We start from the raw sequence: 15,644 nt of genomic DNA, 5'->3' as shown, positions 1-15,644 counted from the left end.
CTCTGGCCCATCAGGCCATAGTGCCCCTATTTCCTCTGCGGTGCCAGCACTAGAGATCCACATCTGGCCTGGAGGATTTTCCTGGGCAAAGCTGATGCTGGCACCCTCTCCTGCAGCTCCTCTGAGGCCAGAGACAGCTGCTGCGGGGAACAAACTGAAGGAGTCCCTCACCTCCAGCGCGTTTTGCCACATGGCTGGGCTGTGGGGGAAGAAGACAACCCACACAGCTGGAGCATCAGTTTGCAAACATGTTGCATTTGTCCTCTTGCTCCTTTTTCTTCCAAGTTCAAAGCAAACTAACTCTGTCACCAAGCCACAAGCTTCCTGACTCTCTATATTCAGCCTAATCTAAGTAGCCAACCTCTCACATAGGCAGCAGAGATGATCTCCCTCTTTCACCCCAGCAATGACAAAGAACTGAGCAAAATGCCCCACCTCCACCCCCATACTCACCGGCCAGGAGATGACAACAAAGCCACCATAGGGCAGCTGGCAATAGGCAGACACACTATAAAATTTGTACTAATACCTTTTCCCCCAAAAAACCCTCAAATTACATCCACCTTTAAATTTTGACTCACGGGCAGTAAAAAGTACCAGGTACCCAGTTTCTACTACTAATCTAAAATCCCTGCTTTTCCCTTACTGCTTATTTCTTAGCAGCTCACCTTGCTATGATCTCTCCCAGCTCCCCATTGGAGACAATTAGACTCCACATCCTCAGCTCAGAGGGCACAGAGCCACATGGGACTGCTACAGAGCAAGACTGATGGTTTGCAATGCCCACTGCTGACCACAGCCAGGTTTGGACATCCCAGGAGAGACAGCAAGAAACTCCAGGAAGAATAACTTCTGCTGTGGGATCGTTACAGGTCACAGCTTAGGTCTATGGGCTCTTCTCAGCCATCCCTGATAGCAAATGGGATTCTCGAACAGCATAATCTTTACTGCAACCCCTCTGCAAGCCATGAGGGTTGGGGAGGGAAGGCAGCACTGCTGGGACTCGAAGGAGCCACTGAGTCAGAGCTGGATGCTGTCCCAATCCAGAGCATCCCAGGAGCCCAACCAAACTGCGGTTCACTAGGCTGAAGATGGCAACATGCCTTTCATCTGGAAAGAGAGCCACGTGCAAACAGCAAGAAAGAGCAGAGCCTGGAAACACCAGTGAGGGCAGCTGTGGCAATGAGGCCACTCTCCAGCTGGTGCCAGCACTGTAATGGCCCCATCTGAAAGGACAGAGTGGAGCCCTTGACCCTCAGTGCGGGGCATTGCCAGTTGGACCATCAGTCACTGCTTCAGGTGGGTTGTGCAATCACACTCAAGCATGGATTTGCCTTAGAACCCAAGGTGAGTAGAAGCATATGGGCATCACTCCACATAATGTCCCCAAAGGGGGCAACAGTATGCCTGTTCACATTGAAATTAGAAGGTGTTTCTGTTTTCTTCAGATAGAGCCAAGCTTGTTGGTTATATAAATGTGCTGTATGGCCCACTGCCTATAACCAGCTCTCCAAGCTACTGGCTGCTCTTCCTGTGGTCCTGGCACTTGTACCTGTTACAAATCCTTACTTTATCAGAGGTTTGGACACTCCATGGGCACGGGTGCGTGTCACATGCTGGCAGAGGAGGGAAGGCACAGCTGAAACCCTGTGGGAAGACCAAAATTAGTTGCTGACAGAGGTTTATAGGGATCCAGAGGTACATGGAAACCACAAAAGCAGTGACAAGAAAAAGCGCTTTAATCTTGCTTGAACAATATCCTGAGAGAACTGCCACACAGGGAAAGAATATAACTTTATTTAAAAAAAATAATAATTTAGCTCAAACACAAACAGGATTGCAGAGGGTTGATGGAAGCACAAAGAACAATGTTTAGTCATGGAATTTAAAGACCAATTTCATTCTCTTGTAGATGACAGTTCCAGTGCCTTTCCCTGTCCACAGTTCTACATCAGGTCCTCACCTGCACATAAAGGAATCCTGACTCCCAGGGCTCTTGGTAACAAGGCAGAGGAGAAACCATGTCTGCCACACATGAAAAGCTATTCCTGCCTCCAGAGCCTCCCCAGAGATCCAAAAAGCCAGAAGAACAACATCAGCATCTAAACCAATGTGCAACAGAAAGGGAACAACTTGCACTCCTCCCTGGAAGTCTACCTACCCATGCCCCATTCCCAGCATCCTGGCCAAATGATTCCACCCATGCCTGAATTCGCATCCCCGCCCACAGGTGCTGTACACAGAGGTGTGCACGCAGGACTTGGCAATACTCCTCCCTCCCCCCTCTTCTCATCCAGACCTGCTGATCTTTCACTTCTCTCCATGCCTGCGTGCCGTACATTTCATGGCACAGCAGCAGTTCGTTTCACAGTGATGGACAGGATGTGCCCTGCAACATGATGAGCTGCTACTGCAATTTCTTCTCTTCTGTGAAATGGCCTTTCACGCAATTGCCATTCTGATATATGGGGCTGGCCCCCTTCCTTCTGCACCACACCACAGATTTGTAGAGGACAAATCCAATAGCGATCAGGGACAACACGAAAAGAGCCAAGATGTCCAGGCAGAAGTACTCATACAAGGAGAGGTCGTAGACAGCAGGGCGAAGATATGGTGCCCCATCATGACGAAGGATGTACTCCAGCCAATACACTGTCCGGTTGAGAGCGTGCATCGGTCTGTCCAGGTGCAGAGCTGAGATGAGCTTAGCCGCTTTTCTGTAGCTGCAAAGGAAGACAACAAGGAGTTACCCTTTGGACAGGAGCTTCATAGCTGGAAAGTGGTCTGAGGGGTCTAGGAGTGCTTTCAAGTCCCAAATGATACCTTGGGAGAGTGGCAAATTTCTTCCATAATTCCCCTTCATCTGTGCCTCTGAAAGTCACTCTGATGGCAATCTTTAGTCATAGCAGCACAAGGCAGAGTGCATTTTACTTTGTGTTTTGTTAACAGGACTAGCAGTTCAGCTCTCGAGTGCCTGTTCAGTGGGTTCATGTGGATTTTTGCTTTTTGAGGGGAGCTTGCTCCCAAAGACCTCACCCAGCATCAAGCAGCGCATGCACACTTGATGACTGGCCAAATCCTTCAAGGTACTAAGTTGCAACACCTTAACAACTTACATCGAGGTCAGTAGTTGAGAGCTCCTACTAGGTAACAAAAATGTTTGGACAGCATTTCAAACACTAGCAGTTGCATATGTCCTGGTAGAAAGTGGGAGCTCTGTGCTGCAGCAAATCTAGAAAGGGTAGAGTATCTGGTGGTCAAAAGGAACAGATGGAGCATTACCTGCAGTGCACTCTCTGTGCTATTACTAACGAAAACTGTTTGGACAAGACCAGGGAGCTCCCAAGGTGAGGTTGTGATTCCACTTTCCCCAGTGATAGGCTGGCATTACAAGGAAAAGAGGTTTGTTCTCAGAAAGCTTTCTAAGAAAATTGCAGTCAAACAGATCACACTCCCTAACAGCAAGTGCTAGAGTATCTTCTCCAGATAGCATCTCAAGATTTCAAGGCACTAACACATCTGGGCAACTGAGCAATGTTTGCAGGTCTGCTTGGTCCAAAAGCCACCACAGGCCATGTAGGGTCAAGACAAAGACACACTGGTCCCTTCATACAGTCTGCACCAAGGAAGAGCTCAATGCTTTCAGATGCCTCACCTGGGGTCAGAAATAACTGTGACGACAGCCTGGTAAAGATCCTCTTCTTTTACTCTACTCCAGTCCATGAGGATACCCATCCCCTTTGCCTGCACTCTGGTCATGATGTCAAACTGGTCCCCATAGAAAGGAAATCCCACCACTGGTACGCCATGATAAATTGCCTCAAATACACCGTTCATCCCACAGTGGCTGACGAAGGCTTTCACGTTGGGATGGCCTGCAGGCAAAGAAATGGCAGTGGGTCAGTGCCTTCTACACTGAAACATGGTTACTGGTGGCTTCCTCAACAGATGGCATAATGTATGTTTAGGGAAAAAACAGGTATGCTGAGCAGAGAGGATGTTACCCTTTGGGAACACACCTGGCTTTTGACAGCCCAAAACTTGTTGAGTAGCACCTGGAGGAGGAGGGAGATAGGGGCCAAGATGCAACTTCAAGCAGGTGTTAGGTGAGGATTGTGTTTCGTATAGATCAAACTCTTAACAAGCAACAGACTTAAACCCACACAGGTGCTGTTGTCCTTGAATGCCTTTGCTGTGGTTTGGGCTAAACTCCAGGGATGTTGTTAGCGGCACAAACATACACGCAGAGACCAGCCTTACCTAGCAGGTCGTTCTGGGGCAGCCACCCCATCATCAGCGTATTCTCACCCAGGTTTTTTGGCTTCTGTCCAAAGTATCTGTGCGAGGAGATAAAGGAGGGAGGAAAAAGGGAAAAGAAACACACAGAGAACAATTATAAATTTGATCAGATCAAGAGATGGAAAACAGATTCTATGTTTTGAGATTAATCACCCCTCTACATTAATTTTCATCTGACTCGAGTCAAAAGGAACCCCATTCCCTCCTCACCTCCACACCACCCTTTGCGGGAGGCGAGCGAATGCACCAGCCATCTTCTCCACCAAGTCACTGGGAAGAGCTCGGATCCCAATGCCAAAGGAGACAACAACAACACCCGCGTCTGCTGCTTCCACCCAGAGACGCAGACCCTGTGGGCAAAACACACACAGCTGCCTTGAATTCTTGTTGGAGAAAGGCCCTTCCCACTCTCGCCTCTGCCAGTGAAAGATTGTCTACAGAGAGGATGAATCCAAATCCATCTCCAACACACAGGTGACAAACTCCAACACCACTGTGATTCCTGCACCCAGCCAGGCAGAAATTACTTGAGCACCTGCTGGGCTTGGGAGGTTTCAGGGAAGCGATCAAAACTTGTGTTTCATAGCATCACCTCCTGCTTTGGAGGTAAGATTACTCTTCAGCAAGGAGGGCTCTGAAAACATAGATAGGGGCCACACAGGAGCAGCCAGAGTGGAGAAGGAAATCAGAGTAAAAAGAGGAAGGTTGTTTTCCAACATCACTGAGGCAGGAGGCCTGCCAGGGTCTCCACCTGATACAACAGACTGATACAACAGACAAAATATCGTGCAGAGCTGGGAACATCATCTTGCTGGAGATTCCCCAAAAACTCTCCAATGTCAAAGGCTCCTGGAGGCTGCAGAAGGTTTTGCCATCTTGACAGGAGATTTCTACCCATCCTTGATAGCTGCTTGCAGGTAGCAGATTTAGGGTTTGGTCACTAGGCAGAGAGGTAGCTACAGTTCCAGTAAAAAAACACAGATGTTTGTCCTTCTGTTAGAGGCTACCTGTAATGCTGCATAAACAGGTGTGTATCTAGAACAGGGTCAGTGCTTTTTTCAACCAGGGCCAGAAGGCTGCTGGGAGAAGAAATCGGCCACCACATGTGCTGTGGAGCAAACACAGACTATTTCCTTTTATGCCAGGCTAGGTTGATCTTATTTCTCATCATGGATTCTGTCCTGCTTCAAGATTCCCATGTATCAGTCAGGAGCATTTTAGGGAAGTTTCATAAAATCTGTCTTTGAATATGAACACTTAATTGAAATAAACACCACAGAGGAATATGAAGGGAAAAAATAGTTCTTCCTATTATTAAAGGAGAAAATAGGATGATTAATTCAGAATATCTTATTAATAGTAGTCTACCAAGTTGGGGGACCATAGTACAGAAGAGTTACAAAGTACATTTTGGTGTTACTCTCAGGGGATATCTGTCCTTCCCTGTATGCTTCGGAGACTCAAACTTTTAAAGCAGAAATGCTTAAAAAGCTCTAAAACAACCCAACAACAAAAAAGAAAAAAAATTTTAACTATGGGATTTTGATTTTGCCATTCTTCTGAGTTTCACATCCTTTGAGAAATACAACTACTAGAACTGCTGAAGATAAAGTGTTAGTTTTACTTTCTTAAATAAAAGTACCATTCATAAAACAGATGATTGTGTCATCCATTATAATTGTGCCTTGACACCTGACTTTAAGAAACAGCATTAAAGTTGCTAGGGAAGCATGGTTGATCACTGAAAGTTCTCACCATCTCTCAAATATGTATCTATATTTCACTGAGTCCTAATTAGAGGAACTCACGATCATAGTGTTTCAAATATGAGGAAATAAAACACCTTAATTACGTAACTCTGCTCCAGTTCAGACAGGAGATTCCTTAAGCTACATGTAAACCCACAGAGGCCCCCTCTTCTGCTGGCATCCCATAAGCTGGGCACACACACCTGCCAGCATGATGGCCACCGCCTACTGCAGGGCTCCGCACTTATCTCCATCACTCTTCCCTCAGGCGCCCTGGGATCAGTTCTGGAAGCCATGAAGCACATGAATAATGCCGCAGAAAACAACTCCCTTCTTTATAAGGCAGGTGTGTACGTGGCCAGATTGGACCAAGCCAGTGTTTCGCAAGACCTGTGAGGCAGCGACTCTCTGACACAGCTTTCGGAGCACCTACGTGCGTTGCATTACCTGCATGCCACGCCACATAGGAAAGGGTGATATGCAGCCACACATCTGGAGAACTTCTTTTCTAAAGCACCTGACCTCTCTTTTTCTTTTTACCTGGAAAAAATTGGCACCCCAAAAATTGTCTTTATTAAAGCTGCCATCAGAGATCTTGACAGGCCTCTAATAATTTGAAACTTGAATATTCTCTCAATTTCAGTCCCATAGTTGGGACACCAGGACAACTTGACTGCCAGGTCTATTTCCCCTCAGTGTTTGTAAAAACAACAAGGCAACGGGAGGAACGGCAGACAGATCCTGCTCTGTTCCAGTATTGTCTTCAGTTGGAGGCTTTAAGAGCTTGTTCCTCTGAATTTACTAGTGGGGATAGTGAGGTACAGGCCAGAGAAAGCCTCTGGGATGACTGGGGAGTTTTCCCTCTGGGCTGGACCTTGAGAAAAAGAGGATGATACACTTTGGTTTTGTACACTTTGGGATTCCACATTTGATGAGGGAACAAGCACAGCTGTTCTCTATGAGTTCTTTAGACTATAAGCTCGAGGCCAGAAACACCCTACAAGAAACAGGATTGGGAAGGAAATTCTGGATTGACATAAATCAGCGATGAAGCAAAGATTAATTTTTCTTCCCATTTCCATTTCAGGTATAGGAACAAACAAAATATTTGTGATAAGTCCCAGTGACAACACTGATAATTTAGGACTTACACACACCATTTTACACAGATGGTGAAGCCAAATCCTGCTTCAGGGTGGACAGCTTAATTCTATATCCTTCCTGCAACCTCACAGTCCTCAGTGCTCCCTACTGCACCCAGGCACCAAAACATAGCAGCTTTCCAGACTCCTGGAGTGTCAGAGCATTTACACAGCTCTTCAGAAGCAGATTCGCACTGAATAACTCCCCAGGTAAATGTGCAATCACAGCTCAAAGCTTCACTGCACTTACCACTGGGAGGGACTTTGCAGGCTCAGCGAGGATCCCCCCTGTGAAAATGACATGGGGGAGCGTTGGCCGTGGAAAGTCCAGCACCACATCATTACAGAGGAAGAAGAGGCTAGTTCCATGGACAAGGTCCAACATGGATATCTTTGGCTCTACGCTGTGCTTCTCCATGAGACGTTCAAACTTGGGCAAGATGAACAGCTTTGTGGCCACACGAGTGATCATGTAGACTATGAGATTCCAAGTCCTACCAAAGAAGCCCATCCTGTCTGTCATCAGGGAGTTGAACTCGGGGACATAAGCAATGGGGGAAGTTGCACCAATCTCTGCTGGGAACCAGAACCCAGTAGAGATCACAGCATATTTGACATGGAGAATGTGGGCCAGGATAAAACCGCACATCTCATTGGGGTCCACCAACAGCAGGTCAAAGTGCTCATGCTGGAGTTCCTGCAGAAGGGTAGAGTTTCCCAGCACCAGGTCACAGTTTTCCAGGTACTTCTCCAAAAAGGAAAACATCTCCAGAGAGGTCATCTTCCCTTGGAAGACACGCTTTATCTTCTCCTGCACCCAGGCATCTGCGCTCTCTGTGCTAAAGATACCCCAGTACCTCTGCACACGGAAGCTGGGCAGGTAGGTTTCCACATCCCGACCTTCATGAAGAAGTAACACGGGGTCATGTCCCCGGTCAGTCAGTGCTTCTGCCACTCGCATGAAGACTCTCAAGTGGCTGTCAAAGACTATGGTGGGCACGACCAGCACCTTGGCACAGTGAGATGGCTCCAGACTGAAAGCAGCCACTAGGAAGAGAAGAGCAGCAGCACATGGTAGCACCTTCATCATCTTCATCGCTGCAAGGAGAGAAACATGTCATTAATATATTATGAAATGCCTGGTCATGTACTTGGGCAACTAACAACTGGGATTGTAGCTGCAAGCCAGAAGCTCATGACCGGGGAGAGAAGAGCAGTCTGGAGTCCACCACTGGGAAGAAAAGAAAAAACAAACATAAAAACAAAACCACTACGAACACAAAAACATCCCCCCCCTCATAACCCCATAAAAAAAGCCAAAAAACCACACACAACACCTGCCAAAAATGCCACACCAAGTCAGATACCAGGATTTATCAGAAGAGTTTTCCAGAAACTCAGAACCTCTTCTCTGTGCTGATCTGCTCCCAAGGGTCAAAAATTAGCAGACTAACTTGCAGAGAGTTAGAGGGGAGAGCAGCTGGAGGAGCTCTGCTGGATCACAGCACCAAGCAGAGACACTCACTGCTCAATCCCCAGTTACCACCACAGAACCAGCACAGCTGGATTTTCTATTTCTGCTCAGCCAGAATGGCTGGTTCCCTCTGAGCCCTTGATGTCTGCGCAAACTCACAGGGAGGCTGCAGAGCCCGGTGGGAATGCCAAGAGGCATACCCTGGCTTCAGCTCTCACATGGCTGGCAGGTCACCTTGCTCAGTGCCCATGGGGCCGGAGCAAGCCCAGATCACAGCAGGACCCTCCAGGAGGGACCACGATCCCAGGGAGCACAGCAAGAGTCTGAAAGGAGAGTTGCTCTGCTGCAGGTCAGCCGTGGGAGGATGGGGAGGCTCCAGGGAAAGGGCTGGGAGGGGAAAGCAGGCACCAGGATACTGATGCACTGGAAGAAGGCAAACCCAGAAAGCAACCACAGAGATAATGTGCAATACCCATGGTACACTGACGCCCCTTAGTCACACTCCTACGGCCCTTGTTCCATTCCCAGTTTGGTGAAACACCCTGCATTTCTGTTGTGTAAGGGGTGTTGCTACATCACTGGAAGCGAATGCGTCTCACCCACACCTTACATTATTTGGGGAGAAGAATTATGTGATAATTATTTGGGAACAGTCAGAAGCAGAGCTGTGTCCTGAGGACCCAGTTCAGACATGCTAGGAAGGGTGAGGGGCAAAAGTTACAAAGGGAACAATTATAAGTGGATTTTGGATGGCCTCACATGCTAAGCCCCAGGAGAGCTGCAGGGATGTGATAGAGAAGAATTTGATCCAAGATTTTCTGCCAGCCTTTCCACTACTGCTTGATCAATTAAGATGCAGGAAAGGAAGTCCTGTGTTGGTGGTTTAACCTCAGCTAGACACTTAGAACCATGATAGCTGCTTGCTCATTCTCTCCCCATCTTCCCCCCTAAGCAGGGGAGAGAACTGAAAAGTAAAGGAGAAACTTGTGGGTTGAGATAAAAACAGTTTAATAACACAAAATAATATTAATATACTACTACTAAAAATAAAATAAAATTTAAAAAAATTTTAAAAAATAAATAAAATAAAATAAAATAAAATAAAATAAAATAAAATAAAATAAAATAAAATAAAATAAAATAATTCGGTGTGTTTTCTCATGAAACCCCAGCTGCGCTGAAGTGCCAGACCCAGTAGGAGAGCACCCTGATCGCAAACAGCCGATCCCAGTGCGAAAGCAAAAAGGCCCAATGGCCACTGCAAAATGGCAAAACAGCAAAAGACCAAACTAACCGAACTCCCAAACAGAACCAAACTGAAACTGAACTGAAACGGATATAATGAGTCAGAAAAACCACTCCCATTATATATAAAGCATGACACTAGTGGCATGGAATACTTTCATTGATTAGCCTGGATGTCAGTCAAGGCCTGTCCTATTCATGCCCCTTTCATACTTGCCTTGCACCTGCAGACAGAAAGCCCAGAAAGACCTTGGTCTTCGTGACAACAGTTGAAATGACTAAGTTCTTACATTCTCTTCATACCAAATCCCACACAACAGAGAGCTATTAGAAGAAAACCATCAACTCTATCCCAGAGAAAAGCAATGTTATCTCATTATTCTTATACCAAATACAAAGACCATACTAACTAAGAAGAAGAAAAGTTTTTAGCTGCATGGAAAAATTAACTCAATTTCAGTCAAACCAGCACACCTGGATAAGATCCTGCTAAATACAGTCTTCAGACTCCCCTCAGCAGCTGGGTATCTCTAGCCAGAGAGTGAGTGGGGATGCAGACAGGGGAAAATAAAGTGCCATGCTCCCTCAATTGCTTTCCTGTCCTGCACATGTGGGCAGGGACATGGGAAAGAAACAGAGCAGCCACTGGCCAAGACACTTGCCAGTTTCAAAGACAACTACTACTAGTGCTTGAACTCCCATCCAGGGCCAACTGGGTGGCTGTGCCTGCAGGAGCGAGGAGAGACACAAGAAATGCTAGCAGATATCAAAGGGGTGGTTGGACCCACAGAGGAAGAACTCCAGGAAGATGGAGACAAAGGTGATGAGCTGGACAGCAGAGAGCAGAAGTAAGGATCTGAGAGCAGAGAGAGTAAGGATCTGCCCAACATCCCACCCCCCTGCCAGCAGGAACAGGCTGGCTTGTGCCGGCAGCACTGGCCACCAGGAGCTACAGGCCATGAAGCTGGTCCAGTTCTCAGCTTACTTGAGAGATGCAAAGGAGATTTGTCCTGCTCAGCACCAGAGAAGACAAAGTATTTGGCTGCGACATTGTGCAGCAGATCCAGAGTGCATGCAGCTTCCAGGAGAAGAGGGAGGGATAGCAGCCCCTTGCTGCTGCCCTTCTCCAGGACAGCAGGGAGCTCAGGACAGGCTCCATGACAGGAACAGGCATAGGCTTGTCCTGGGACACCCAGTGGGTCATACACACATGTAAGTGTGTTAAGAGTAGAAAAAGTGGTTTTATACATGGAGTGGGGTATTTTCTCATTGGGCAACAAGTAAAAAGTGAAGAAACAGTGCAGGTGAAAGCAATAGTTATTTAAAAAACAACAAAACCATTGCTCATCTTCAGCAAGGACCATCTGCTGTCATGGACTTACGTGCCAGACATTGCTGAGACCCTCAGCTCTGCCAGGACCCTCTGGGGGCTATCAAAATTCAACTGCAAGAAAGGTGTCAATCTCAGGCCTCAGGTCAGAGACAGATGCTGACACAGGAGACTTGCAGATTGCTCTTAGCTGATTCATCCCTTCCAACATCAGGAGCAATTCCTAAAGGTGCTGGCTCAGGACCCCCTTCTCCCTGCCCAGGCAACAAGGGAGGCTGTAAATCTTCCTAAGTGGTGAGAGGATGCCAGGCTGAAGGAAGGGACTTTTTTTCCTGCCCCAGCTCAGTACCACCAGAGCAAATCTCTGCTCTATCCATGCGAATAAAGCCCCTGATATGTACTGGATGCATCAAGCAGATTTTCAACCAGGCACATCCCTGCTTTTTAGTGCTCCTGGGATATAATGAAGGCATAACTAACAGCTCAAAGGGCAGCACTCTGCTGGTTCCGTTCCCTGTTCAACAATTAGTCACTGTTAGGATCTCAGGTTGACACCAAAGGGGAAAGGAGAAAAGCCCTAAATCTTAAACACACAAGGGCTACATGAGGAAAGGCTCAAAATCCACCTGCTTACCTCCCTGCTTTACCTCTTGCCAACACCAAACATACAGCTACAGCCACTTCATGAGCTTTGCAGCAGGATCCTCCAGCAAGGGCAGGTGCTGTAGCCAGTACAGCTCGGTCTACGTGGGGCACTCACTGCCCCCCAGCCTTCTGGCTATGGAAGCTCAGCTGCTTGCACCAACTATTGGGCTGCAGAAGGGCGGTCTTCAACAGAAACTTTCAAACTGCTGGCCACAGAAATAGGATTCTGCAGGGAGGTGAATTCACAGCCTGCACCGTGGCAGAGGTACGAAATCTAAGTAAACGGCAGATCCCACAGTAGATCCGAGAGCAGAGCAGACAGAACCACCTTCTCATTTGCGGCCTGAAGTCCTGGGCTTGGGGCTAAATAAGATAAATATTGCAAGAAATAGCACTGCCACTGAAAGGAGAAGGCTTGTAGAGGAAGAACATAGCCTTCCCTTCTGTCATGACAAGCACTCAGTAAAGCCATTGAAACTGGCTGACTTACACAGAGCAATCCCCCTAACACCACAATTAACCCTAACAGTCAGAAGTCAGGGTTCAAGGAAACTCATCTTTAGTGCTGCAGCATGCAGGGCAAAGCAGGCATGCTGGTAAGAGCCAGGCCCAGAGCCTGCTGCAGGATGGGAGGGCAGGGAGAAGCTCTTGTACAACCACCACTGCAGGCAGCAGCATCACTGCCTGCCCTGCACACCTGGACACCATCAGCTGCTGGGAGTTTGCTTTCAGAGCCACAGCAAAGCATTGAAATTAAAATGGCAGGCAGCAGACTGGGAGCAGAGAGAAAGCATCCCTCAAACTGCCCTGGGAAACCTCTTACTGGGCTGAAATTTGCCCCTTGGTTTTCCTATATTTAACATGCTTGACAGGGTATGATTTTGATACCAATGGAAGATTACATCAGTATAACTTAAGTGGAGTAACTGAATAGCTACATTTCTAAAGATAAATGTTTATTTCAGGTGCCTTGTATTACATTGAAGTACTAAAACCTCTGACAGCCAGCAGTCTAAGCAGAGTAGCACACAAAGAAAGGGCAGCAATCAGACTCCATTGAAAGGACCCTGCCCTTTCCAACTCTCCATCTACTCCAGTGCTCTGTACTGCCTAGTTCCTGTCAAGTACAAGGAAACCCACATCCATGGGGCTGAATTATTTCCCATTCTGCATCCTGGTCTCTATCCAGCTCTTGCCCACAGTAAGAAGTGGCTTTGCTGTAAACTTCTCAAGAGTTAACAAAGCAGCACAATTCATTTGAAACCAAAAGGAAAACGTATCTTCACTTGGATGCTCAAAACTCTTCCTGGAATAAGAAACCAAAGTTTGCCTCATCCATTGGGTATAATCCAGAAAAAGTAGGACCACCTGCTACCATCAAGCCCAATTGTGGCTAATTTAGGGAAGGCAAAACTTCACGCAACCAGGGAGGTATGCAGCTCTGTGAGCAATTCTCCCACTGGAGGAAGATGTTGCACTACAAGAAGGAGCTGCTCAGGGGAATCTCTAGTAAAAACCTAGAGGATACAATGCTGTATAAACTTAATAAAGGATATGTTGAAACAGGGAAGTCTAACCATCAATCACATCCAACCCATTGCTTAGTGCGGTTCTGTGTTCTAGTTCCGGATTATCAGAGACTCCTGCTTCACTGCAGTCATCTGGGTAAATAACACTAATACTAAAATACTAATATTGGTATCATGGTATACTAATACTGGTATTTTAGTATAGAAAACAACGAGCGAGAAAAAAAACTCACAAACAAAAAAACAACACAAAACTCCCCTCCAAATATAAGCCTTCCCAGGCAGCCTACAGCTCTGAGATTTTTTAAACATTGATTGTGCACAGAGCGAATAGTGCACATGTGGTCTGCTCAAAACAGTGCACCTTTCTAGCATTTTTCATTCAACATCTTCATGGAGGCCCACCAGAAACAGAGGATGAACAAAGCCCAGATCTCCAAAAGACTAAAGGGAACAACCAAAGTAGTGATCAGGTCAGCATCAGAATAACTCATATTTTGCACCACACTTGGTGCTACTGCTTCCCATACAACAGCCTCAGAAGTGCTCTGCTCATCCTCATCCATTTTGGACAAAGATGGATACAGTCCCCAATCAGTTACAAACTTCTGGGACCTTGAGCCATCTTCAGCATCCTTCCTGGACCATCAGAGTTGTACAGAGGAACCTCTACAGGCAAGGCGGGAATCTGTGGGCCAGCAACAGGTTGGCAGTCCATAGGTCACAACCAGGAACCATGGTACTAAAAAAAATACTGGTCCACAACAACTGAGAAAAAAATAAGATCTGTATCTCAGGTTGTCAAAGCATTTGACACTACACACACATTCAAGAACTTGAGCTGGCAGATGGTGCCAAATACAACACAACTGCTTCCCCACCTTGCCTCTCACCATATATTAAATTTGCCTAGGTGGTGAGATTTCCCCTCACTCCATATCCACAGTCTTCCTGGTTGTCTTCTAGAAGGGACAAAGATGGCTTGTGCACTATGGAGCTGTGCAACAGTAAGTTCCTCCCTGTGGCCTTTTCCCCTCACTTGCAACACGGTTGCAAGACAGAGAAGCAGCTGATGTGAGACTGTGCTCCTTGGGAGCAGTCTCTGGTCTGCAGCATGGAAGCACATAAGAACATTATTCATAATTCCTGGATGCAGGAGACAGAAAGGCTTGGAGCCATTTCCAAATACTCACGTGAGCTGTAGACCTTAAGGCAAGAGCACACGACAGTTCAGTGCATCCTTTGTTCTCCAGAAGGAGTTGTGTCTGTGTGACAGTCAAGTTGAACAAGTTATCAGGACTACCGAGAATACTGAAAAGCTACAAGGGTACCAAACTTTAGATAAGTGGTCAAGATGGGTGGGGAAGAAAAGTTCCATTTGCTGCCTGTCATTTCAGCTTCTTCCTGCAGAGAAGCACCACATTAAAAAAAAAAGAAGCCATTAAACATCCCAGAAGGTTGTGAAATCTTGTGTAGGAAGCACTGGGGATTGATAAAGTCCTGACAGACAAGTCTGATCATATTTGACAGAATTACAGCAGTGGAGAAGCTAGAGATGAACCTTATCGTCAATGAAACCATTGATGCCCTCACACTAAAAAACCAAAACAGAACAAAAAACCCCAAACAAACAAAAAACACCACCAAACCACCACCAAACAAAAACAAAAAAGCAAACAAAACAAAACCCCAAAGAGCTCTTTGGCTCTGAGTGCACTGGAGGAGTCAGACCTAGCAGAGCTGCCATAAACAAGGGTTGAGGAGGGATGCATAGGAAGAGGAGGCAGAACAGGAGAGGGAAGACACTCCTTAGATCTAATCTAGAGGAATATGAAGCCAGCTACACAAAAGCACTTTGAGCATTTGTTCAGGTGCCAAGGCTCTGATCTTGCACGGTTAAGCAGATGCTTAACTCGTGCCCTTCAGTAGCCCTGCTGAAGTTACCCAGGTTGTTCACACACGCATCCAAGGCAGAACCAGGGCCAGGCTGACAGCTGGGAGCGCAAACCACTTCCCTCTCTCCGGCAGCAGAGGAGCAGTTGGGTGCCTCTGCCATTAGCACAAAAAGTTCGGTCCAGCCCTTCAGTGCTCACCCGGAGCGCGACTGGCAGCCGTGCAGCACCCGGGGCTGCGGCCACCGCGCGGACCCGCGGTTCACACCGAACTAGCCCGTCCCTGCAGCCCATCGGCCCCGCCGCCGCCGCGACCGCCCAGGGACAGGCGGAACCCCTC

At 47.2% G+C, this 15,644-nt stretch overlaps 1 protein-coding gene across 1 annotated transcript; it reads right to left on the bottom strand.

Moving 5' to 3' along the window:
* Positions 1-1,770: 1,770 nt before the first annotated feature.
* LOC136104597 (2-hydroxyacylsphingosine 1-beta-galactosyltransferase-like) lies at positions 1,771-8,362 on the bottom strand. The gene is made up of 5 exons (XM_065843694.2): positions 7,440-8,362; positions 4,510-4,649; positions 4,261-4,337; positions 3,656-3,875; positions 1,771-2,723 (listed from the first exon to the last, which is right to left on the bottom strand). The coding sequence occupies exons 1-5, from the start codon at positions 8,283-8,285 to the stop codon at positions 2,408-2,410; spliced, it is 1,599 nt and encodes a 532-aa protein (XP_065699766.1). The 5' UTR covers positions 8,286-8,362; the 3' UTR covers positions 1,771-2,407.
* Positions 8,363-15,644: the final 7,282 nt, after the last annotated feature.

This window comes from Patagioenas fasciata, chromosome 8, assembly GCF_037038585.1.
Source record: "Patagioenas fasciata isolate bPatFas1 chromosome 8, bPatFas1.hap1, whole genome shotgun sequence".
Lineage (NCBI taxonomy): Eukaryota > Metazoa > Chordata > Aves > Columbiformes > Columbidae > Patagioenas > Patagioenas fasciata.
This window is presented reverse-complemented; position numbering and strand designations above follow the sequence as displayed.

Excerpts from the sequence above, each read along its gene's own strand:
- LOC136104597 (XM_065843694.2), bottom strand. The coding sequence starts at position 8,285 with ATGAAGATGATGAAGGTGCTACCATGTGCTGCTGCTCTTCTCTTCCTA. Across the intron at positions 4,650-7,439 it reads CTGCAAAGTCCCTCCCAGTG|GGTCTGCGTCTCTGGGTGGA; the intron begins GTAAGTGCAGTG and ends TTTTGCCCACAG. Across the intron at positions 2,724-3,655 it reads ACAGTTATTTCTGACCCCAG|CTACAGAAAAGCGGCTAAGC; the intron begins GTGAGGCATCTG and ends CTTCCTTTGCAG.